Raw genomic sequence first — 23776 nt, 5'->3', positions numbered from 1 at the left:
TGGAACGTTCCGGCCCTACTATGGAGAACGACGAGAGACGGGCCCCAGATGGAGTCACGGCAAAACTGCGGCTCTTGTGGCACTAATTCATATATTCAGCGCGGTCTGACTGTAACGATATCAAGATTTGCTGCGGAACGACGACGCTGAACTTGCACCATTCACTATCACAGTATGGGCAGCAGTCAATCACACTTCGTCACCGATCCAAGCTCGTTGATTGACTTAAAAGAATGGGATTACATCGTTGTTGGCGCGGGTGCGTTTCTCACCAAGTGAGACTCATGAAGCTGACAGGCATGTCCTAGGGACCGCTGGCTGCGTTCTAGGTGAAAGGCTCTGAGGCTTGAATTCCTATCCTCGTCTGACGAACCCATACAGCTCACCGCCTTTCTGTGGACCCTCAGATCAGAGGTATGCCCTCTCCGCCTGCTTGACCCGTGCCTTACACTCCTTGTTGCTGTTCAGTGCTGCTCATTGAGGCTGGTCACAAGTTGGTCGAACGCTGATCAATAGATGGCAATCTTGCTTATTTGATCGTCCAACCTTTAGCAGCGAGGATGAAATGTTCTCTCGTATACCTGCGGGGATGACGAGGCTTTTCCACACCAAATCTGACTGGGAATATTACACCTCGTGCGTCCACTATCCCCATACAGTGATGACATATCCCACATACCCTTTGAAGGCCTCAATCTGCACTAAATATGAGATCAGTGTACTGGCCTCGTGGAAAGTTGTTGGGAGGTTGTAGTTCAATTAATGCCATGATGTATCAAGTGAGTCGTTGGTTGCTCTCTCCTTATATTAGTTGCCAAATTCTCTCGCTTTTACGAAGCGTGCACCTTCTCAAGATCTCGACGAATGGGAAGGGTTAGGATGTTCTGGGTGGAATGCAATGAATCTCGCTCCGTTCGTATTCCATCAATGTAGGGCAACATCATTATCACATCTTCTCGCAGATATTACCGGAAAGCGGAGAAATTCACGCCTAACCTTCTTCATCCTCATACCACCCACGAGCACCATGGGGATTCAGGGTTGTGGCAGACTGGGTACAGGGAGCCGCATGTACGTAACTAGAAGCCCTGTCTCTTAAGCCACACCTGACGCCACTGTTGATAGCCTAATGCTGATAGGTTCATTGCCTCATGCGTGAATGCAGGAATCCCAAGCAAGAAGTAGGTTCGGCTGCATTCATCGGCTCCCCTTAGTGAACCCCTGTCCAGTGACTTCAATACCCCCGAGGGACCTATCGGAACCACCCACATGATTTCGTTTATTGATCAAAATGGGCGAAGTGGGAGGCGTTTTGCTACAAAACGAGACATCTATTCTGACTAATGCGACAGGAAGTTCCGCTTCCACTGCTTATCTTTCCCCCGCTGTCATTGCACGCCCGAATCTAACCATCCTCCTGAAGACTTATACCTTGAAGCTCCTTTTCTCGTCCGCTGGTGCACATGATGACCCAAATCCCAAATGCATAGGGGTTGAGGTTGCATCAGCCGAAGTTCCCCCACACGAAAATGAGACTCCACGGTACAAATTATTTGCCAAAAAGGAACTTATTCTGTGCGCAGGAGCAATCAACACACCGCAGATACTGATGGCGTCCGGGATCGGACCCGACGACGTGCTACTGAAGGCGGGTATCCCCCGCTTAGTCCCTGATGCAGAAGGCCTCGGCACACACGTTGGAAGGAACCTGAGCGATGTGAGTCCGATTGATACACCAAAAATCTGGCTAACTGTGAATATCTTTTTTTTTCACGCCTTTCAGCATCTCATGGCTTCCGCCGTTTTCCGTTCAAAGGATTCAGTCGATTATCTCAATCATTCAAAGCTTGTGCTGCTGTATCTTCTGCAACACGCCCTTTTCGGCACAGGTCCATTTTGCACTAATGTTTGTTCTCCGCCACTTGTTTTCTTTGAAGTCGCTGACGTAGTCGCCAGTACACGGATGGTGTCGCTTTTCTCCGCCTTGATGCGACTAGGTGTGCCGAATGCTTTTTTTTCTGAAACTTGTCGATTCACCTCATTCAGGGAGCTGTGGAGGTCCAACCTATCGAGCCTCTCTGACGCCCCAGTACCAGATGCAACGTCAGGGCCAGACGCGCCCGATATCGAGCTTATCAGCATTCCTACGACATATTTCCGTGCCGGTTCTATCCCCATTGAGCCAGGTGGAAAGTCATTTAGTATAGTGAGTGATCATAGTACTAACGTATGCTAATGAACATATGCCGACGATTCTTTCCGAAAGCTACTTATTCACCTCAGGCCTGAGAGCCAAGGTTCTATCACTGTTCAGTCCGGGAATGTATTCGATAAGGCGATTTGCGAACCGAAGTATGTCCACCAACCCTGCAAGGTATCCAATCTAACCATTACAATCCAGTTATCTGGAGTCGAAAGTTGATTTGCAGGCCCTTGTGCGGGGTGTCCGCATTGTGTTGAAGATAGCACGCACCAAGCCACTTTCGGACCACCTTGTTTTTGTTGACCCTAAGGAGAAACCGAACAATGACATGATGAACATGTACTGGCTTGCTGATCAAGATCCCGAGACCCTGACAGACAAAGATATTGAAAACTGGATCCGATTGCACGCCGAGACACTGTATCATCCGGTGCGTCCAGTCTGCATCGGAATGCGGAGTTATGTGAAAGCTGATGGGGAGAGGAAATAGACGAGTACGGCTCGGATGGCTGGCTCGCCTTCAAAAGGCGTTGTCGACCCTTCTTTACGTGTGTTTGGTGTCCAGAACTTGCGCATTTGCGATGCTTCAGTCTTCCCGAACCAGATTGCGGCCCACCCTACAGCAACGATCATTGCAATGGCAGAGCGACTAGCGGATTTAATCTTAACATGAATCGCCGGACTCCAACAAGCGCTGCGTGTGGCCCCGAAGGTTATAATTCAGTGGCATAGGAATCTAAAGATCCAGTACACGTGTCTATCATTCACTTTTTGTATGTAACGTGCAGGAACTAAACATGGTCCCTGCTTGGGGGGGCACAACGTCCATGGACATAGTAAGATGTCGGGATCAGCTCCATTCCATGAAGAGATGATCATGCTACGAGTTCATGCGCTTGTTGGATCTACAAGCAATTGTGTTCAGCATTACTGGTAGGATGACAAGAACCCCCTTGCTACGTACGATGTGACCTATCTTCCGCGGAAATTGGGGTGATTTGGTTCGGCATCGCTTTGCCTGCCCTGATCGTTCCTCCTACTTGCAATGGTTGAGGGGGTCAGCGTATCGGGGCTGCTATCGTCGACACTTCGCTCGGATGCGCGGAGGTGCCGTGAGTTGTACAAAGTAATGTTGGGAGTCGGAAAGTTACGTGGTTGACTGCTGGTTGAAGGTGTATGTGAAGCCGAAATCGCATGCCAGTCCAGGTCCGTTATGGTGCGTCGGCCGATTGGTTCAGGTGTTCTAGGCGCATTAGCAGCATCGCTCGGGTTCCAACTAGTGCCGCCTCGAGGAACTTGACCCTCTTCAGGCTGACCTTGACTTCCAGTGCCAGAGGACTGATCCTGGTCTCTTGCAAGGATGCCGATTGTACTAACATTGTTAGTTATCTGCAACTGCCTCGTTTGTGTTGAGAAGCGATGGAGTGGTGATTCAGGGGATTCCAATGGAGGCATGAGAAGACTCGGAGAGGATGGTGTTCCAACAGGTTGTGGCGCTGAGTCTGAGGGAGCTCCCGGAGTGAGTGGCATCCCACCTGAGTGAGCAGCAGGCATGGATTGAATCCCATGAAAAGGTCGTGTTTGGCCTGGCTGGGGGGTGGACATCCATTGGGCACTACGGGGAGATGCGGTGTCCTGCCAACTCGATGATCGCTGCTCAAGTTGCTTGGGGCAGGGGAATCGAAGAACGGGGTGTACGAGAGTGTTTCCCCAACCCGATCAGCTGAACGGAGCTGTATTGGACTATCGACTTCACGGGGCCCAGTAGAATCGGTGTTTGCAGGGCTAAGGCCTGGTAGGTAAGATGTGGCACCGAATACATTGGGGTCTTTGGGTTCGGGCATTGGAGGGAATCTCAATGCCACGACGTCTCCAAAGAGACCAACCATCGTATCTTGGGGTCTCTCCATGTCAGCATCTTGTTGGGCCACACCCACACTGCTGTTGAAAGAGCGAGTTGCACGCGGCCACGTAAGTGACTCCCGATGCACTTCATGGTCATGCATAGGCCGGTATAAACTATTTTCAGGGAATACGGCGTTCACAATGGCATTGACAGGGCCATCAAGTATTGTCTCGTTGGCAGGCCTCCCGATGCCGAAATACCTAGAATGCTGTTTCCTTTGTCTCTCCAGGACGCCTGCAAGGCGACCTTGGTCCACAGCGGGTAATCGAGTCTGAAATATTTGAGTTGGGCTATTGAGCTGTACTTGCGACGACATGGAAGACACGGAAGATGGCAGCAAGAAATGTTGCAGGAATTGGGTTTCGATCATGAAGTGCCCGTATGCACCCCATTTAAAAGCCTGAGCTCATGAAGTTCGATCATCAAATCAGAAGCATATCATACGGAAGAGCCATTTTCTTTCATGGAGTAGCATGCGGCAGCTTTCAGAAGCTGCCTTTGTAGTATTGCCGGCATTGTGGACGGTTCTTCTTTTTCATGTATAAGTAGAAGACATGTTAATAGTGGTCGGGCTAATATAAGTACACCACGAAATGGAGTATTTGAGGTTGAGGAATATGGCGCCCGATAGTCAATGCAATGGCCCCCGCCATCTCGATCTAAACAAGGCCCCCTGCGTCAAACTGGCAGCAAACCATCTCCTTCGAAGATGGCACGGGCGATCGGGAACGTTGGGTATCGTTACGTCGGCACTTGCCCTTCCCCGTACGGCAATTGACGACACAGTTGGCCTTTCTGCATCCTATTTACGCAATCACAGAAGCTGGAGTCCTACTTGGCCTGATCCGATTCCCAGCATTGGCGTTAGGGGTTTGACTCGCCATGGTCAAGGAGCTGCGACGAGGATCGAAACATCGCACCCACGCGAAGGGGTCAGTGCGTGCATCTAGGTCCTGGAACATACTCCCTTCGGATATTATACACGAAATTGTTCACTACCTCGTCCCGTGTCACTTGTACCCTGGGGATGATGGCTACTCACCTTCCCCCAAATTTGTGACGAGTTACATCCAGAAACGTGCCGCTTTGGCATCTCTCGCTCTCGTCTCCTGTAATTGGGTCGACCCTGTGATGCGTGGCCTCTATCGTGAAATCGCAATATTCATCTGCACCGAAGCATCCGTATATTCTCTCCCCGAATCACTCAAGTCTCATGGGAACCTCGTTCGAACCATCATTCTCGACTCTAGAACTCGTCATTTGAAGGACCGACCATCTCTCATTGACCACTTTCCCGATCAGCTGGCTCGGTTCAATCAGAGGGTTATATTGATAAACGAAATTATTGCATCATGTTCGCACCTGACGGGGATGGAGAGTTTTGGTTGGTACGATGATGCCTTCGCCGAACTCGCCCAGTTCAATGACAACTTTGAGACTGTCGTCGCTCCTTCAAGCTCCATGAAACATTTTACGTGGACGAGTGGGTGTTATTCACATGGGCTGCGCTGTGCTCTCCAGCACCTTTCTCGGACATTAGAAACCTTGATTATTTATGAGTGGGATCCAGTCACTCCTATGTCCACATTCGGCCGGCCTTTCACTCCCATCTCGCGCCTCCCTTCTCTTCCACGACTTTCAGAAATTCGTCTTAAGAAAACCTCAGGCCCTGAATTACTCCATATGCTCGAGCTTCTTAAAAGTACAGAATGTGTCGGGGAAGATGAGAATGTTACTTCCCGTTTACGTGTGCTAGAAGTGCAGCGGCCAGACTGGTTGACGCCCAAGGATTTCCTATGTATGGTACAGACGACAAAAGCATTTTCCAATCTCAGGACGCTGATTCTTACCTGTCGTCCGGTCGGCTCAGACCAGTTCCCTATCACCAAAACATGGGAGTGGCATGACTATTCCGAACTCCCTTGTGCACTTTTCCAAAGCTCCCCACATTTAGAAGAGCTCTCGCTCCTCAGTCCAATTCCACTCTCTTCATTCTCCAAACCGCCTGAAACACTTCGCATATTGCGCACCCTGATTTGGCGGAGTTATTTTGGGCCGCATGAATTCATGCGCTTCCTGAACTCTCCATCGAGTCGAAATCTGAAGCTTATCGAGCTACAGCACGTCTCGAGGACGGCGATGGCGAAGTGGAAAGTTGAGATGGAAACTGTGTTGCAAGTCGGACGTCGTCTTGGGAAAGATATCATCATCCCGACTGAAATTTATCCCGAGCCCCAATTTAGACAACCTGGTGCGATAATAACCAGAATCACGCGGTACAGTCGCTCTGTATGTATTCCCGCAGTAGACAAAGCCATCCAGAAACCTCGCAGAGCTGATTATGGTCTTGGAACAGGTGTCGTTATACTAATATACCCTCTCTAACTCGTCCCGCGCCATTGCCAGACAACCTACGGTGACAATAAAATGGGAGAAAGTGCTCGGGTTAACATTGGGCCCCCCATTCGAATGCCACGATGATCGGACTCGAAATCACCCTCTGGATCTTACCCTACGTTTATCACGTCAACTTGCTTTGCCCTTTGTTGAGACCCAGTCTGTTCCTGTTTCTCCTCGTTCTCACCTTCTGATCCCACCTGTGCCTCATTTCATCTGATTTGTGGTACTCGAGAGCTTGGACAAAAAATATTTCCTTAGTACAGACCCCCACCACGCCGGAACAGGTGCACGCGAACAAGAAGTAGCCATTCTCGATGTCGAGGGTCACTGGGATACGGGCCCCATCCTTCTCACTTCCCTATTCCTTGGTACCCTCAACGCAATTCCCGTCTCACCTGACTTCGTCTGATCCTCCATCTCAGGTGGGTATGATTGCTACCACCGGTATGGTATTACCAATAACCGAAGGGTAATTCTGACTGCGGGCCTTTTCAAACAAATCTTGAGGTCGTGTCCGCGATCCTAGCCCGCAGTATCATCCAATGATGGCGCGTAAAAGCTCAGGTACTGACGCTATTGCGGTGGGGTTCCGCGATAATGATCATCATTTGATAAGGCGATTTGCGAACCGAAGTATGTTCACCAACATTGCATGGGATCTTATCTAACCATCACGATTCAGTTATCTGGAGTCGAAAGTTGATTTGCAGGCGCATGTGTGGGGCGTCCGCATCGTGTTGAAGGTAGCACGCACCAGGTTACTTTCACCTTGTTGTTGTTGACCCTAAGGAGAAACTGAGCAATGACGAACATGTGCTGGCTTGCTGATCAAGATCTCGAGACCCTGATAAAGAGATTGAAGACTGCACGCCGAGACAGTGTATCATCCGCTGCGTCCAGCCTGCGGAGTCATGTGGGGGTTGATGGGGAGTGGAAATAGACTAGTACGGCTCAGATGGCTGAGTCACCTTCAAAAGGCGTCCTCGACCCTTCTTTGCATGTCCAGAACTTGTGCATTTGAGACGCTCCAGTCTTCCCGAACCAGATTGCGGCCTACAGCAACAATCATTGCAATGGCGGAGCGACTAGCGGATCTAATCTTGGAAAGAATCGCCGGACTCCAAATGGGGGTAGGTCATAATTCAGTGGTGTAGGGATCTAAAGATCCGATACTCAGTCATCCTGTGGAACACAGTACACGTGTCTATCATTCACTTTCTGTATGTAACGTGCAGGAGGCCAACTAAACACAGTCCCTCCTTGGGTCCTCTAAACAACAATACAAGAGAGAGCACAATACCCATGGACATAGTAGGAGATCTGGACCTTTGGCCCCATTCCATAAAGAGATGAGCATGCCACAAGCTCATGCGCTTGTTGGATCTACAAACAATTGTGTTCAGTAATACTGTGATGGCAAGAACCCCCTTGCTACGTACGACCCAACCTATCTTCCACCGAAATTGGGGTGATTTGGTTGGGCATCGCTTCGCCTGCCCTGATCGCTCCGGTTTGTAATGGTTGAGGGCGTGGGCGTGTCGGGGCTACCATCATCGACATTTCTCTCGGACGCGCGAAGGTGCCGCGAGCTGTGCGGAGCAATGTTGGGAGCCGTGCTGGTTGAAGGTAAAGCCGAAATGGAGTACCAGTCCGTTATGGTGCGTCGGCTGATCGGTTCAGGTGTTCTAGGCGCATCAGCAGCATAGCTCGGGTTGCAACTAGCGCCACCTCGAGGAACTTGACCCTCTTCAGGTTCACCTTGACCTGCAGTGCCAGAGGACCGATCCTGGTCTCTCACAAGGATACCGATTGCGCTAACGTTATTAGTTATCTGCAGTTGCCTCCTTTGTGTTGAGAAGCGATGGAGTGGTGATTCAGGTGATTCCAATGGAGGCATGAGAAGACTCGGAGAAGATGGTGTTCCGACAGGTTGCAGTGGTGAGTCTGAGGGAGCCCTCGGAGTGAGTGGCATTCCACCTGAGTGAGCGGCAGGCATGGATTGAAACCCGTGAAAAGGCCGTGTTTGGCCTGGCTGGGGGGTGGGCATCCATTGGGCACTACCGGGGAGATGCGGTGTCCCGCCGACTCGATGATCGCTGCTCAAGTTGCTTGGGGCAGGGGAATCGAAGAACGGGGTGTACGAGAGAGTTCCCCCAACCCGATCAGCTGAACGGAGTTGTATTGGGCTCTCGATTTCATGGGGCCCAGTAGAATCGGTGTTTGCAGGGCTAAGGCCTGGTAGGTAAGATGTGGCACCGAATACATTGGGGTCTTTGGGTTCGGGCATTGGAGGGAATTTCAATGCCTCGGCGTCTTCAAAGAGACCACCCATCGTATCTTGGGATCTCTCCATGTCAGCATCTTGTTGGGCCACACCCACACTGTTGTTGAGAGAGCGAGTTGCACGTGGCCACGTAGGTGGCTTCTCACGCACTTGATCGTCAACCAATTTGCGAATTTCCGTCCAAAGTGTGGTTGCACTGTTGGCTAGAAAATTTGGGGCAAAACCCGACTCGACGTGAATCATCGGTGCACCTATGCCCCTCATCTCGTACAGGTACATTCGAAAGCCTACAATGGCAATGCCGTATAGCACATTCGGACAATGTCGCTTTTGATAGGCATCGATCAAGTACCGATAGAGTTGATCCACCGCTTTCCTTGTGTCCTCCTTCCTATCTTTAGCAGATAGTGGCTTATTCTTCACCTCTATCACCAAACAGGTGAGGGAATCCGAGTCTTGATCGAAAAGTTCTGTGTCAGTTACTACGGTAATGTCAGGTCGCAGCAGTTCGCGTTGATCCCGCTTCTCATCTTCTAGTGTGTACTGCTGCATAGGCCTGTATAAACTATTTTCTGGGAATACAGCATTCACAATGGCATTGACAGGGCCATAAAGTATTGTCTCGTTGGCGGGCCTCCCGATGCCGAAATACCTAGAATGCTGTTTCCTTTGTCTCTCCAGGACGCCTGCAAGTCGACCTTGGTCCACAGCGGGTAATCGAGTTTGAAATATTTGAGTTGGGCTATTGAGCTGTACTTGCGACGACATGGAAGACACGGAAGATGGCAGCAAGAAATGTTGCAGGGGTTGGGTTTCGATCATGAAGTGCCCGTATGTGCCCCACTCAAAAGCCTGGGCTCATGTTCGATCATCAAATCAGAAGCAAATAAAAAGAGATAGTTTTTTTCACGAAATAGCATGCGGCAGCTTTCAGAAGCTACCTCTGTAGTATTGTGGCATTATGGAAGGCTCCCTTCCTTCATATATATATAAGTAGAAGACATGTTGATATATAATGGCCAGACGGATATACACCATGGATAATGAAGTATTTGAGGTTGAGTACACAGAAACCCTCAGGCTAGAATCAATGCAATGGTCCCATCCCCTCGATCTAAACAAGGCCCGTTGCGTCAAACTGGCAGCAAACCGTGGCCTTCGAAGGTGGCACGGGGCGATCGAAGTTGTAACGAAACACAATATCAATAGCTGGTTGCGTCGGCACTTGCCGTATGGCAATTGATGGGAGACTAACAGCACAGTTGGATCATATTACGCAGTCACAGAAGCTGGAGTCCTACTTGGTCTAATCCAGTTCCAAGTGTTGGCATTAGGGGTTTGACTCGTCATGGTCAAGGAGCTGCGACGAGGATTGGAACATCCCACCCACGCGAAGGGTCCAGTGCGTACATCCAAATCCTGGAACACACTCCCTTCGGATATTATACACGAAATTGTTCACTACCTCATCCCGTGTCACTTGTATCCTGGGGATGATGGCTACACATCTTCTTTCCGTCAATTTGTGACGAGTTACATCCAGAAACGTGCCGCTTTGGCATCTCTCGCTCTCGTCTCCTGCAATTGGGTCGACCCTGTGATGCGTGGCCTCTATCGTAAAATCGCAATATTCATTTGCACTGAAGCCTCCGTATATTCTCTCCGCGAATCACTCAAGTCCCATGGGAACCTCGTTCGAACCATCATTCTCGACTCTCGAATTCGTCATTTGAAGGACCGACCATCTCTCATTGACCACTTTCCCGATCAGCTGGCTCGGTTCAATCAGAGGGCTATACTGGTGAACGGGATTATCGCATCATGTTCGCACCTGGTGGGCTTGGAGAGTTTTGGCTGGTACCATGATGCCTTTGCCGAACTCGCCCAGTTCAATGACAACTTTGAGACTGTCGTCGCTCCTTCAACCTCCATGAAACATTTTACGTGGACGAGTAGGTGTTATTCACACGGGTTGCGCTGTGCTCTCCAGCACCTTTCTCGGACATTAGAAACCTTGATTATTTATGAATGGGATCCAATCACTCCTATGTCCATATTCGGTCGGCCTTTCACTCCCATCTCGCGCCTCCCTTCTCTTCCACGACTTTCAGAAATCCGTCTTAAGAAAACCTCAGGCCCCAAATTGCTCCATATGCTTGAGCTTCTTAAAAGTACAGAATGTGTCGGGAACGATGAGAGTGTTACTTCCCGTTTACGTGTGCTAGAAGTGCAGCGGCCAGACTATTTAACGCCCAAGGATTTCTTATGGATGATACAGACGACAAAAGCATTTTCCAATCTCAGGACGTTGATCCTCACCTGTCGTCCGGTCGGCTCAGACCAGTTCCCTATCACCAAAACATGGGAGTGGCATGACTATTCCGAACTCCCTTGTGCACTTTTCCAAAGCTCCCCACATTTAGAAGAGCTCTCGCTCCTCAGTCCAATTCCACTCTCTTCATTCTCCAAACCGCCTGAAACACTTCGCGTATTGCGCACCCTGATTTGGCGGAGTTATTTTGGGCCGCATGAATTCATGCGCTTCCTGAACTCTCCATCGAGTCGAAATCTGAAGCTTATCGAGCTACAGCACACCTCGAGGACGGCGATGGCGAAGTGGAAAGTTGAGATGGAAACTGTGTTGCAAGTCGGACGTCGTCTTGGGAAAGATATCATCATCCCGACTGAAATTTATCCCGAGCCCCAATTTAGACAACCTGGTGCGATAATAACCAGAATCACGCGGTACAGTCGTTCTGTATGTATTCCCGCAGTGGACAAAGCCATCCAGAAACCTCGCAGAGAGCTGATTATTGTCTTGGAACAGGTGTCGTTATACTAATATACCCTCTCTACCTCGTCCCGCGCCATTGATAGACAACCTACGGTGACAATAAAATGGGAGAAAGTGCTGGGGTTAACATTGGGCCCCCCATTCGAATGCCACGATGATCGGACTCGAAATCACCCTCTGGATCTTACCCGTTTATCACGTCAACTTGCTTTGCCCTTTGTTGAGACTCAGCCTGTTCCTGTTTCTCCTCGTTCTCACCTTCTGATCCCACCTGTGCCTCTCGTTTCATCTGATTTGTGGTACTCGAGAGCTTGGACAAAAAACATTTCCTTAGTACAGACCCCCCACCACGCCGGAACAGGTGCACGCGAACAAGAAGTAGCCATTCTTGATGTCGAGGGTCACTGGGATACGGGCCCCATCCTTCTCACTTCCCTATTCCTTGGTACCCTCAACGCAATTCCCGTCTCACCTGACTTCGTCTGATCCTCCATCTCAGGTGGGTATGATTGCTACCACCGGTATGGTATTACCAATAACCGAAGGGTAATTCTGACTGTGGGCCTTTTCAAACAAATCTTGAGGTTGTGTCCGCGATCCTAGCCCGCAGTATCATCCAATGATGGCTTGCAAAAGTTCAGGTACTGATGCTATTGCGGCGGGGTTCCGCGATAATGATCATCAGGATTTAATGAATATCCGGTGCAGAGAACCGCTGTCGCCACTGAATGATGCATGTTGTCGTCCACTATTGTGAGCAGGTTATTATTGATACTACGATAACTGATGGACCTTCACCGATTCCTGATTAATTACGCGCTCCGTTCTGCGGGGATGCGGGTTCCAATGAGTCTCCTTTCGTTGTGGAATGGAAATTACCAGGCATCTTCTTGTAGATGTCACCGGAAAGCGGGGAAGTTCCCGCCTTCTTCATCCTCATACCACCCACGACCACCATCGGGATCGAGGGTTATGGCATGTGCGTGACTAGAGGCCCTGTCTATCAAGCTACACCTGACGCCGCCGGGACCGGACCCGACGGCGTGCTACTGAAGGCCGAAATCCCCCGACGCAGAAGGCCTCGGCACACATGATGTTTATACACCAAAGATCTGGCGAACTGCGAATATTCTATGTTTTTTTTTTTCACCACCCGTCATTCAGCATCGTCATTTTCCGCTCTAAGGACTCAGTTGATTATCTCAATCATCCAAAGCTTGTGCGATGCTGTATCATCTCCAACACGCCTTTTCGGTACAGGTCCATTTTGCACTTTCTCTGCCACTTGCTTTCTTTGAAGTTGCTAACGTATTGGCTCAGCACGCGGACTGTGTCACTTTCTCCGCCTTGATGTGACTAGGTTTTATTTCTTCTCAATGGACCTCATCCAGTGAGCCGTAGAGGTCCAACCTATCGAGTCTCTCTGATGCCCCAGTACCAGATACAACGTCAGAGCCAGACGCGCCCGATATTGAACATGTGCAAAGTCATCTAGTATAGTGAGCGACCACAGTACTAACGTATGCAAATGAACATACGCTGACAATTCGGAAGTAATTTATTCATCTCAGGCCCGAGAGCCAAGGTTCTGTCACTGTCCAATCCGGGAATGCATTTGATAAGGCGATTTGCGAACCGAAGTATGTTCGCATGGGATCTTATCTTACCATCACGATTCAATTATCTGGAGTCGAAAGTTGATTTGCAGGCGCATGTGTGGGGCGTCCGCATCGTGTTGAAGGTAACACGCACCAAGCTACTTTCACCTTGTTTTTGTTGACCCTAAGGAGAAACCGAGCAATGACATGACGAACATGTGCTGGCTTGCTGATCAAGATCTCGAGACCCTGATAAAGAGATTGAAGACTGCACGCCGAGACAGTGTATCATCCGCTGCATCCAGCCTGCATCGGAACGTGGAGTCATGTGGGAGCTGATGAGATGTGGAAATAGACTAGTACGGCTCAGATGGGGTCACCTTCGAAAGGCGTCATCGACCCTTTTTTGCATGTCCAGAACCTGTCCACTTGCGAAGCTCCAGTCTTCCCAAACCAGATTGTGGCTCACCCTACAGCAATAATCATTGCAATGGCGAAGCAACTAGCGGACCTAATCTTGGAAAGAATCGCCGGACTCCAATAAGCTGCATATGGGGGTAGGCCATAATTCAGTGACATAGGAATCTAAAGATCCGATACCCAGTCATCCTGTGGAACACAGTACACGTGTCTATCATTCACTTTCTGTATGTAACGTTTTGTTTGTTTGTTTTATTCTGGATATTTAACCTGCAGAGCTTACACGAGCGCCAAGGGCAGGGGTCTCGAGAAAAATACATGCAAATAAAGTAAGAAGTCCGATCTGAGAACACTCGTCCTTCTTCGTCCGAATGAAACCCAAACCATATTCCCCTGGTGAGTCGTCACTTACAGATGTTCGGATATTGCGTTACTGGTGCCAAGATGGGAGGGGTTCCGCTTCACAAGCGGACGTTATCTCTCGGGTTTACTCCGTTGTCTCCTAAGTAGTGTTTTTCTTTTCATATGCCCCGCTCTCATTTAAGAATTCTGCCACTCGCTTGATCCCCTCTTCCTTCCCCAGGAGGTCTGCAAGGTTCAGAATCCCGTCTTTGTCTCGTAGGACGTCTCGGTGGTCGGTGTATGTAACGTGCAGGAGGCGCAACTAAACACAGTCTCCTTGGGTCCTCTAAACAACAATACAAGAGAGAGCACAATACCCATGGACATAGTAGGAGATTTGGACCTTTGGCCCCATTCCATAAAGAGATGATCATGCCACAAGCTCATGCGCTTGTTGGATCTACAATCGTGTTCAGTAATACTGTGATGGCAAGAACGTACGACCCAACCTATCCTCCACCGAAATTGGGGTGATTTGGTTGAGCATCACTTCGCCTGCCCTGATCGCTCCGATTTGTGATGGTTGAGGGCGTGGGCGTATCGGGGTTATCATTGTCGACATTTCGCTCGGACGCGCAGCTAACCTAAATGCCCCACCCAGCACGTTCCTCAAAAAGCACGTGAATGACCACGTGCTTCTTTTTTTTCGGAGGAGAAATTGTTTATTTTTTGTATGGAACTGATTCCGGTTTCTCACAATTTGTATTCTGTATAATAATACATATTTATGATTTCAACGGCAGCCGATATCGGTGGTTCTTTACCCTAGTGGTTAAAACCGGCTTCTGGGTGGTCATCCTGCTTTGGGGATTCCTGTTTGATTCAGAGTTGTTGTCCCTTTTTCGTTGTTGTTGATGATGTTGTTTTTTTTTTCTTTGGCACCTACCATGGGTTGAGTATTTGGGTTAGGGGTTGAGTGTTGGGCCGGGGGGTTGTGTGTTTGTGTCTATGTGTCTATTCAATTTTGAATCGGTTGGGCATTGGGTAAGGGGTTGGGTGTTGGGTGGGTTGGGGGGCTGGGTTAGGGGTTGGGAAGGGTCGTGGGCAGTTGTGTGTTTATGTGTCTATACAATTTTGAATTGGTTGGGTGTTGGGTCAGGGGGTGGGAGGCTTGGGTTGGGTCGTTGGGGGGGTTGGGAAGGTTGGGTCATAGTTACGAAGTACGATAGCTGGACACATTGCTTAGACTTACATCTCACATGTTTACAATTTAAATACTCTGGTTGCTTTTGGAATCGTATTTTACATTTTCTTTTCGCATGCATGTGAGCGTTGTGGAATGTGCTGGGTGGGGCATTTAGGTTTAGTCGGACGTGCAAAGGTGCTGCGAGCTGTGCAGAGCAATGTTGGGAGCCGGAAAGTTACACGGTTGACTGCTGGTTGAAGGTGAAGCTGAAATGGAGTACCAGTCCGTTATGGTGCATCGGCTGATTGGTTCAGGTGTTCTAGGCACATTAGCAGCATGCATACCTCGGGCTCCAACTAGCGCCACCTCGAGGAACTTGACCCTCTTCAGGTTCAGCTTGACCTGCAGTACCAGAGGACCGATCTTGGTCTCTCACAAGGATACCCATTGTGCTGACATTATTAGTTATCTGCAGCTGCCTCCTTTGTATTGAGAAGCGATGGAGTGGTGATTCAGGTGATTCCAATGGAGGCATGAGAAGACTCGGAGAAGATGGTGTTCTGATAGGTTGCAGTGGTGAGTCTGAGGGAGCTCCCGGAGTGAGTGGCATTCCACCTGAGTGAGTGGCAGGCATGGATTGAAACCCGTGAAAAGGCTGTGTTTGGCCTGGCTGGGGGGTGGACATCCATTGGGCACTACTGGGGAGATGCAGTGTCCCGCTGACTCGATGATCGCTGCTCAAGTTGCTTGGGGCAGGGGAATTGAAGAACGGGGTGTACGAGAGTGTTTCCCCAACCCAATCAGCTGAACGGAGTTGTATTGGACTCTCGATTCCACGGGGCCCAGTAGAATCGGTGTTTGTAGGGCTAAGGCCTGGTAGGTAAGATGCGGCACCGAATACATTGGGGTCTTTGGGTTTGGGCATTGGAGGGAATTCCAATGCCTCGGTGTCTTCAAAGAGACCACCCATCGTATCTTGGGGACTGTCATATCCATACAATCCCAACCTCCGCTCCGGGCTCCTGGAACTCCAAACTCCGACTTCTGGAGCCCTACTTCCCTTCTGTCACCTTCTCCTTGCTGACTCCCAAGAGGTTATCCCACCTCCGGCTTGGACACCACCTTTGGTCCGACTCTGGAACATTCTGGGTCCGACCCCAACCTCGACACCTTCCAGACAAGTACGCAAAACCTATGCTCCCGACTCTGGACCTCCGCTCCGGAATCCCGTTCACGTCTCCGTCTCCGGAACCTCCGGTCTTAGCTCCGACCTCAGACTTTGACCCCACCTCCGCTTATACCCATTGTATTGGTTAGCTCATTCCATTTAATTACGTTTGCCAATATTCCGGAGTTTAACTTCCGAGTTCGGACTTTCTGGACTTACCTCGGACCTTGCAACTATTGCATTGTCCTACTCAGTTCCGCTATTCTCCCTCATTCCTATTTGGGCTGCTGCTTCCTTTCTATTCAGTCAGCTAGCCATTCCCCACTCCCAACCTCCTTCCTTCCTCCTTGGGCCTTGGCCCTTCATTCCTCCTTTGAGAAACACCATTGAGTCAAACCCTTGACCCTCGGTGTTGTTCCTCTTTCCATCTCCCTTTGTCTCCTTTCTTCCTACCCTCGCTCCTTTTGATTCCGGACCCCTCCTTATATACAATGTACATAGTAACTTGTAACCTCAGTCCGAAATCGACATGAATTCCCCCCAAGAGACTTTCCCTCTGCTAGATCTGAAATTAGGGACCCCTAGGACAACCAGCAATGGCACAGCGCTCCGCCTGAGTCGCTGAGGCTGAGGTCCTTCCACGCTAAGTCTCCGATTCCATTCCAGAGTCGTCCGAATCCGCCCGGTTCTAACAGGGACTCTCCATGTCAGCATCTTGTTGGGCCACACCCATACTGCTGTTGAGAGAGCAGGTTGCACGCAGCCATGTATGCGACTTTCGATGCACTTCATTGTCAACCAATTTGCGAATTTCCATCCAAAGCGTGGTTGCACTATTGTCTAGAAAATTTGGGGCAAAACCCGACTCGACGTGAATCATTGGTGCACCTATGCCTATCATCTGGTACAGGTACATTCGAAAGCCTACAATGGCAATGCCGTATAGCACACCCGGACAATGTCTCTTTTGATAGGCATCGATCATGTACCGATAGAGTTGATCCACCGCTTTCTTTGTGTCCTCCTTCCTATCTTTAGCAGAAAGTGGCTTATTCTTCACCTCTATCACCAAACAGGTGAGGGAATCCGAGTCTTGATCGAAAAGTGTTGGAATACGAGTCACATGATGAAACTGAACCGGAATATCCGGGAATATTCTAGGGGTTACTAGGCGCCTGCGTAAGTGCTGGGCATAGAAGAACCTGGAATATTGTTGAGAAGTATAAATATGGGTGCTGGAGCGCCGTGTGTATTTTAGTTATATTTCTTTCTATATTACATCTGGGTTGCGAGTGAACCGCTGAAGCGGGTTACCATATTTGGAATGCCGCGTTTACAACAGGTTATGAGCCCAGCCTGGGTCTAACCGGATTACTCTATTCACTCGACATTGCCTCATCTGATCGCTACGCTTACATAATATGGTGGAAACCGAGGACACAACTCCGAACTATAACTCCCTGGTGGGACAAGTGCCGAAATTGACCAAGGATAATTACTATGATTGGAAATTCGGTGTCTCCCTTGTACTCCGGAGGGCTGGCTGTTGGGACATAATTCAGAAAGGGAAAAACAAAAGCGAAGACTGGAAAATCCCGAAGAATGCCCAAAACAAGGCCGACGAAGCTCTTACCATAATTGGGCTGACCATAGACCCGTCACAATACAAGTTGATCAGCCATTGCAAAAATGGTGTCGAGGCCTGGTACAAATTGGCAGGACACTATGAGAAGAACTCCAGGGCCAATAGAATTCGATTGACGCGGGCATTTTATAACTTCAAACACGATCCTGAAAAGCCGATTGACAATTATATTAATGGGCTCGAATCGATCTGGAACCAGATGCGCGGAATCGGAATGAATGTTGATGATTTGGATCTGGCCGATGCATTGATCATGTGCTTGAACCCGAAGTTCAATGCCATTTCGGCTTCTTTGACTTCCCACAAGACCGAGCCATCTTCGGAAGCAGTGATGGGTATTCTCAGGGATGAGGAGGCAAGGATGAGGACATATGGAGAAGAGGGTGCCCCCCCAGGGGCATTTATTGCAGGGGGAAAACAGGCTAGAGCAGAGCCGGTTTGTTGGAATTGCCAAAAGAAGGGGCATTACCGGCGTAATTGCCAAGAGAATAAGGAAACCCAAAATAGAAACGAGGCCATCTCGATGATGAATTACTCTTACTAAATTGGGAACGGAAGGATCCGAACGCTGTCAGGACTGTATAGGATGGGAAAATATCGGAGGACGAGAACGTGATCGATTCCGGGCGCTTCGAATTTGTCGTACAGGGCAGGTTTTTGGATCAAGGACCGAGGGAAAATTAGAAATTTGCCGTACAGGGCTGAATTTCTGGATCAAGAAAATTGTCGGAAGGGGTATGTGACTCGAGGGGGAATGTTGGAATACGAGTCACATGATGAAACTGAACCGGAATATCCGGGAATATTCTAGGGGTTACTAGGCGCCTGCGTAAGCGCTGGGCATAGAAGAACCTGGAATATTGTTGAGAAGTATAAATATGGGCGCTGGAGCGCTGTGTGTATTTTAGTTATATTTCTTTCTATATTACATCTGGGTTGCGAGTGAACTGCTGAAGTGGGTTACCATATTTGGAACGCCGCGTTTACAACAAAAAGTTCTGTGTCAGTTACTATGGTAATGTCAGGTCGCAGCAGTTCACATTGATCCCGCTTCCCATCTTCTAGTGTGTACTGCTGCATAGGCCTGTATAAACTCTTTTCTGGGAATACAGCATTCACAATGGCATTGACAGGGCCATAAAGTATTGTCTTGTTGGTGGGCCTCCTGATTCTGAAATACCTAGCATGCTGTTTCCTTTGTCTCTCCAGGATGCCTGCAAGGCGACCTTGGTCCACAGAGGGTAATCGAGTTTGAATTATTTGCATTGGGCTATTAAGAGATGAGGGCTGTGCTTGAGACAACATGGCAGACAGGGAAGATGGCAGCAAGAAATGTTGCAGGGGTTGGGTTTCGATCATGAAGTGCCCATATGCACCCCACTTAAAAGTCTGGGCTCATGTTCGATCGATCATCAAATCAGAAGCACACCCTAAGGCGGTAGCTTTCAGAAGCTGCCTCTGTAGTATTTCCGGCAGTTTTTCATGAAAAAGTAGAAGACATCTTAATAGTGGTCGGCGTGATATAAGACACCATGGAAATGGAGTATTTGAGATTGACAAATACACAGAGTGACAGAAATTCTCAGGCTGGGGGAATGATAATCAATGCAACGGCCCCCGTCGTCTCGATCTGAACAAGGCCTGTTGCAGCAAACCACATCCTCTGAAGATGGTGCGGGCGATCGAAGTTACAATGGAACACAATCTAACTAATAAATAATCGCTGAGGGTCATCTACAGGTTCTGATTGGCTCGGTTCTCCCCAAACCCAGGTTTCGAACCACTCTGATTGGCTCTTTCATCTTACCTCATCCCTGTTGAATGTAGTGACTTACGTCGCTACTTTCACCCTCTGTGCATTCCCTTCTTATGACCTCCTCTTTTATACGCCCACCTGTATCTTACCTCATTGTTTAACTTCATCCGATTCCATATTCATACATGACATGTTCCCATCGCATCATAGTCCATCACATGTTTTCATTGGATCTGCATCAAGGTATTGCTCCAGCTCACTCCTCCAGTCACCGTTGAGGTGCGTTGCTGGCACTTGGGGGTCTTCAGCTGATTCCTTTCTTCATCACATGCTTGATTTATATATCCATGTCCAGATCACATGAATGATCAACGCAAACCTGAGTTACTGGCTCTGTCATCAATATTGCTCTCCTAGGGCATGTACTTGCAGGCATTTTGATCTTTTTGGAAGGCAGGGAGTTTTTGGGACTCGCTGCTATTACAAAGATTTCAAATCTCCTTACACACTGTAACCATTCTGGGTGTTTCTGCACAGCGGAGGGTTCCACGAACTCGCTGCTATGGCGGAGACATGAATCGGGCCCTCCCATTCTATTCACTCATTCATCGCCAACTTTCATCCAAGCGTATTATCTCACCATTGTGTGTTCTCATCTAATCGGACTTTTCAATTGGACTTTGAGCTTCCAAACATTCACTCTTTTCCGATGGCGAGCGCAACTGCCCTTCTTCCTCCAGTTCGACGTCCAATGGCCAGAAAACCTCATTCTACTGCTCTTTCTTCCTGATCAATGTACATACTTCTTAATGCGCCTTCACCCCTTTCTAACACTCTAACACAATTTCCCAAGTGCGATACTTTCCAACCACCAATATTGGGTTTATTTTGCCCAATTGTCCGCTATGTCTGACCACTTCCGATGGCGATCCGCCCTGTGTGGATGGTGTGGCACTCTACTTTTGGAATCCGAAAGTGTGGATTGGTGTTGCTGTCATGGCACTAAACGTCTTCCACGCCTTCCACCGCTACCCCCCTGTCTAGCTTCTTTCATCAGCACCTCACCCACCAATGTGGGCAATGCGTCCCAAGCGTTGAACTATTTGTTCAATCTGAGTGCACAAGCTGTATCCAGAGAATTTCACTCCTTTCAAGGTATGAGAGTCCTTCTCTTTCACACTCTGACCTCAAATGTTCTGGGTAGGTCCTTATTCTCTGTGTATCACCGGTCGCACATATCATCATATCTTTCCAAGTCAAAGATCAGGTTATCCCATCAATTGGTTTCTGTATGATCCGTTGGGAGCTACTCCTGCCATTTTACAATCCAATGTCCCTCCTTGCACTGTGGATGCTATCCGTCAAGAATTGATGGCAAACAATCCTCTATTTCGAAACTTCCAAGATTTTGCACAGTTCCAACCCCATCTGCAAGACATCTCCATGCAAATTCAAGATCCGGGAGCGTCCAATGAAATTGCTGCCATCTATCATGTCGGTTCAGGTGCAACTCATGATCCGCGCTGCATCTTTGTACAGCGTCGAAGGGACGCCACTCCTTCCCCTGTCAACATTCTGAATACATTATATGAACCCCTACAATATCCCATTCTCTTTCCCCACGGAGTGGGCGGTTGGGGAGAAATCCATCGTCACGTCCAGTACGGCCATTGGACTCAAATCGCATGGTATAAACATCGACTCTTGACAGAAGAGTGTTTCCATCAATTCTGGCATTTAGGATGTGAATGGATAATCGACATGTTCTCCCGAGTGGAGGATCAACGACTATTCCTCATTAAACAAGGAAAACAACATGAATACGATTGTATATTAATAAGATATCTAAAAGAGCGACTCAGTCTCTACAGCAAGAACTGAGATAGATTATTCTGACCTAAAAGAGCGACTAATTACAAAGTAAGATAAGAGCTAAATATGAAGTTGAATGAAACAGACCTCAGTCTCTACAGTGAGAACTGAGGAAAAAAGAAAAGAATTCAAAAAATAAACGTGACTATACTATAATCAGAAGTCACATGCAAATCACGCGACAATAGAGATCGGTTAATGCGTGGTGGTTCTCCAACATGCCCACTCAACACGCATCAACCTTCACCAGACCCAAAACATCTCTAAACTTCTTAAACTTCTCCCCATTCAATGGCTTCGTGAAAATGTCTGCCGCTTGGTCAGCTGTTGGAATGTATTCGAGTTCTAGCTGGCCACTCTCGATCTTCTCCCGGATCCAATGATGCCGGACATCGATATGCTTGGTGCGCGCATGGAAGATGGGATTTTCCGCCAAAGCAATTGCTGATTGATTGTCAACTAGGAGAGGAGTAGGAAGGGCAATGGGGATACCAACTTCCCCATAGATGTTCTGGAGGAAGGTTGCCTCTTTCCCCGCGTGAGTCATTGCCATATATTCCGCCTCTGTGCTCGATAACGCGATTGTTTGTTGCTTCTTAGACGACCAGGAAGTGGCAGCCCCACAGAAGGTGAAACAGTACCCTGATACGGATCTCCGAGTGTTTGGCTCTCCAGCCCAGTCTGAATCAGAGAATCCACTTAGGCCCTCACCAAATTGCTTCCCATCATACACGAGCCCGAGATCCTGAGTTCCCTTAAGGTAACGAAATACTCTCTTGAGTGCCTCAAGGTGCTTCTTCCCAGGACTAATGGTGTGTTGCGCTAGGTAATGCGTGGCAAAAGCAATATCAGGCCGGGTACCCACAGCTGCGTACATGAGGGATCCAAGCATGGACTGGAACAAGTGTCGGTCGATGGTAGCGACTTCCAATTTTGGCAGTTTGAGGTTAGCGGCCATGGGAGTGGACATCGGGTGAGCCTTTTCCATCCTAAATCTCTTCAGGATCTTGCTGATGTACTGACGCTGGTTGATTGTGATTGTTTTAGCTGCACGATCGTGTGTGATTTCCATAGCCAAGAACCAGTGGACTTCTCCCATGTCGCGCATTTCGTACCTTCCGGCAAGTTCCGATTTCGCCATAGCCAATGTGCCCCTCAGTGCAAAGAGAAGTAGATCGTCAACATAGACAAGTATAAAGTGGTTTTTGTCTCGTACATAGAGACATGGGTCATACCCAGACTGCTGATACCCAAGAGACTTGATGTGCGCATGTAAGGTACGGTACCACTCCAGTCCGGCCTGTTTTAGACCATACAAGGCCTTCTTGAGTAACCAAATTTTTCCAGGAGCAGATGGGACACCAGGAGGGGGCTGAAGATAGATCTCCTCAGTGAGATCGCTGTTGAGATAAGCGGCCACCGCGTCTAATTGGTGGATTTCGAGGTCTTGAGATGCTGCATATGCCAGGGATGAGAGAAGTGTGTCGCGGCCCAAAGTAGGCGAGTATGTGTGGAAGTAATCTTCCCCAAATACTTCTGTGTAACCCTTTGCGACGATTCTAACCTTCTTCCTTGTTACTTTTTCCTCAGCATCTGTCTTTCCCCCAAAAACCATCCGGCCATCATGTACGCGCGCTCCATCTGGAGCTTCCACTTCAACAAACACTCCCTTCCGCTTGAGGTTGTTGTACTCCTCAGTGATAGCGGCAACCCACTCGTCCGCATTGTTTCTGGCCATCGCCTCCCAGTAATTCCGGGGAGAATCAGTGGCTACAAATGCCAGCTCACCAAACTCAACTCCCATCAACCCGGTGTCCACCTCCATATTTCCCCCTCGATTTTCGCCCACTGAATCGCTACTTGTCCTTGGATGTTCTCCAAGGGTCTGTAGCTTCTTCCTCGGGTGTGATCCCAGTTCCATTTTGGGGTCTTGGTCCGGTCGGATAGGGGGTTTACCCTTTGTCGCGCGTGAGGATCTTTGGATTTGTGTGGATTTTAGAGTTGGATCTGGACTCTTAGGATGAGTTGGTGGGTCTATGGTACTCTCAGAGTAGGATGGAGTCGAATCTGGGTGATTCCTTGATGCCGAGGTTTCAGGTGTGTCGCCAGTATCGTTTGACAGTCCGGTTCCCCTGTCGGCATTTTCATCCCCCTCTGAATCACCATTCTGACTTCCATTTCTCCCTCTAGTCTCCATCTCCC

General features: G+C 49.0%; 8 protein-coding genes across 8 annotated transcripts; 5 read left to right on the top strand and 3 right to left on the bottom strand.

Moving 5' to 3' along the window:
- Positions 1–42: 42 nt before the first annotated feature.
- EI90DRAFT_3061928 (GMC oxidoreductase) lies at positions 43–2966 on the top strand. The gene is made up of 14 exons (XM_039060597.1): positions 43–259; positions 483–636; positions 689–779; positions 839–912; positions 963–1071; positions 1126–1181; positions 1230–1300; positions 1353–1717; positions 1784–1906; positions 1957–1997; positions 2047–2206; positions 2267–2352; positions 2402–2633; positions 2694–2966. Exons 1-14 carry the CDS (start codon positions 175–177, stop codon positions 2874–2876), a joined length of 1830 nt encoding a protein of 609 aa, XP_038915101.1. The 5' UTR covers positions 43–174; the 3' UTR covers positions 2877–2966.
- On the bottom strand, positions 2935–4178 carry EI90DRAFT_3061925 (uncharacterized protein). Its single transcript, XM_039060596.1, has 3 exons — positions 3823–4178; positions 3168–3793; positions 2935–3108 (listed from the first exon to the last, which is right to left on the bottom strand). Exons 1-2 carry the CDS (start codon positions 4111–4113, stop codon positions 3176–3178), a joined length of 909 nt encoding a protein of 302 aa, XP_038915100.1. The 5' UTR covers positions 4114–4178; the 3' UTR covers positions 2935–3108; positions 3168–3175.
- Positions 4179–4653: 475 nt separating this feature from the next.
- EI90DRAFT_1343138 (uncharacterized protein) lies at positions 4654–7072 on the top strand. Its single transcript, XM_039051703.1, has 4 exons — positions 4654–5907; positions 5980–6385; positions 6516–6931; positions 7036–7072. The coding sequence occupies exons 1-3, from the start codon at positions 4992–4994 to the stop codon at positions 6724–6726; spliced, it is 1533 nt and encodes a 510-aa protein (XP_038915099.1). The 5' UTR covers positions 4654–4991; the 3' UTR covers positions 6727–6931; positions 7036–7072.
- A 145-nt stretch (positions 7073–7217) lies between these two features.
- Positions 7218–7847, top strand: EI90DRAFT_1343073 (uncharacterized protein). Its single transcript, XM_039051702.1, has 3 exons — positions 7218–7252; positions 7343–7639; positions 7705–7847. Exons 2-3 carry the CDS (start codon positions 7421–7423, stop codon positions 7735–7737), a joined length of 252 nt encoding a protein of 83 aa, XP_038915098.1. The 5' UTR covers positions 7218–7252; positions 7343–7420; the 3' UTR covers positions 7738–7847.
- On the bottom strand, positions 7666–9211 carry EI90DRAFT_3061904 (uncharacterized protein). Its single transcript, XM_039060595.1, has 2 exons — positions 7949–9211; positions 7666–7892 (listed from the first exon to the last, which is right to left on the bottom strand). Exon 1 carries the CDS (start codon positions 9070–9072, stop codon positions 7957–7959), a length of 1116 nt encoding a protein of 371 aa, XP_038915097.1. The 5' UTR covers positions 9073–9211; the 3' UTR covers positions 7666–7892; positions 7949–7956.
- A 797-nt stretch (positions 9212–10008) lies between these two features.
- On the top strand, positions 10009–12482 carry EI90DRAFT_1342360 (uncharacterized protein). Its single transcript, XM_039051700.1, has 4 exons — positions 10009–11538; positions 11671–12032; positions 12087–12340; positions 12470–12482. The coding sequence occupies exons 1-3, from the start codon at positions 10142–10144 to the stop codon at positions 12188–12190; spliced, it is 1863 nt and encodes a 620-aa protein (XP_038915096.1). The 5' UTR covers positions 10009–10141; the 3' UTR covers positions 12191–12340; positions 12470–12482.
- A 679-nt stretch (positions 12483–13161) lies between these two features.
- On the top strand, positions 13162–13907 carry EI90DRAFT_3061877 (uncharacterized protein). The gene is made up of 2 exons (XM_039060594.1): positions 13162–13227; positions 13285–13907. The coding sequence occupies exon 2, from the start codon at positions 13556–13558 to the stop codon at positions 13727–13729; it is 174 nt and encodes a 57-aa protein (XP_038915095.1). The 5' UTR covers positions 13162–13227; positions 13285–13555; the 3' UTR covers positions 13730–13907.
- Positions 13908–15310: 1403 nt separating this feature from the next.
- Positions 15311–19274, bottom strand: EI90DRAFT_3061853 (uncharacterized protein; the record flags this gene model as incomplete). Its single annotated transcript, XM_039060593.1, has 4 exons — positions 18958–19274; positions 17001–17433; positions 15478–16108; positions 15311–15452 (listed from the first exon to the last, which is right to left on the bottom strand). Exons 1-4 carry the CDS (start codon positions 19249–19251, stop codon positions 15311–15313), a joined length of 1500 nt encoding a protein of 499 aa, XP_038915094.1. The 5' UTR covers positions 19252–19274.
- Positions 19275–23776: the final 4502 nt, after the last annotated feature.

This window comes from Cantharellus anzutake (assembly GCF_015039405.1).
Source record: "Cantharellus anzutake strain C23 chromosome Unknown EI90scaffold_30, whole genome shotgun sequence".
Lineage (NCBI taxonomy): Eukaryota > Fungi > Basidiomycota > Agaricomycetes > Cantharellales > Hydnaceae > Cantharellus > Cantharellus anzutake.
Note: the sequence above shows the minus strand (reverse complement) of the source record. Positions and strands in the feature narration are given on the sequence as shown.

Coding starts and splice junctions, on each gene's coding strand:
- EI90DRAFT_1342360 (XM_039051700.1), top strand. CDS start 10,142: ATGGTCAAGGAGCTGCGACGAGGATTGGAACATCCCACCCACGCGAAG. Junction 11,539..11,670: donor ATAATAACCAGAATCACGCG/GTACAGTCGTTC, acceptor CGCCATTGATAG/ACAACCTACGGTGACAATAA. Junction 12,033..12,086: donor TCTCACTTCCCTATTCCTTG/GTACCCTCAACG, acceptor CCTCCATCTCAG/GTGGGTATGATTGCTACCAC.
- EI90DRAFT_3061904 (XM_039060595.1), bottom strand. CDS start 9,072: ATGTACCTGTACGAGATGAGGGGCATAGGTGCACCGATGATTCACGTC.
- EI90DRAFT_1343073 (XM_039051702.1), top strand. CDS start 7,421: ATGTGGGGGTTGATGGGGAGTGGAAATAGACTAGTACGGCTCAGATGG. Junction 7,640..7,704: donor TCGCCGGACTCCAAATGGGG/GTAGGTCATAAT, acceptor TGTGGAACACAG/TACACGTGTCTATCATTCAC.
- EI90DRAFT_3061928 (XM_039060597.1), top strand. CDS start 175: ATGGGCAGCAGTCAATCACACTTCGTCACCGATCCAAGCTCGTTGATT. Junction 637..688: donor GACTGGGAATATTACACCTC/GTGCGTCCACTA, acceptor TACCCTTTGAAG/GCCTCAATCTGCACTAAATA. Junction 1,718..1,783: donor TTGGAAGGAACCTGAGCGAT/GTGAGTCCGATT, acceptor CACGCCTTTCAG/CATCTCATGGCTTCCGCCGT.
- EI90DRAFT_1343138 (XM_039051703.1), top strand. CDS start 4,992: ATGGTCAAGGAGCTGCGACGAGGATCGAAACATCGCACCCACGCGAAG. Junction 5,908..5,979: donor GACGCCCAAGGATTTCCTAT/GTATGGTACAGA, acceptor CGGTCGGCTCAG/ACCAGTTCCCTATCACCAAA. Junction 6,386..6,515: donor ATAATAACCAGAATCACGCG/GTACAGTCGCTC, acceptor CGCCATTGCCAG/ACAACCTACGGTGACAATAA.
- EI90DRAFT_3061877 (XM_039060594.1), top strand. CDS start 13,556: ATGGGGTCACCTTCGAAAGGCGTCATCGACCCTTTTTTGCATGTCCAG.
- EI90DRAFT_3061925 (XM_039060596.1), bottom strand. CDS start 4,113: ATGGAGAGACCCCAAGATACGATGGTTGGTCTCTTTGGAGACGTCGTG. Junction 3,794..3,822: donor GCAGGACACCGCATCTCCCC/GTAGTGCCCAAT, acceptor TCCACCCCCCAG/CCAGGCCAAACACGACCTTT.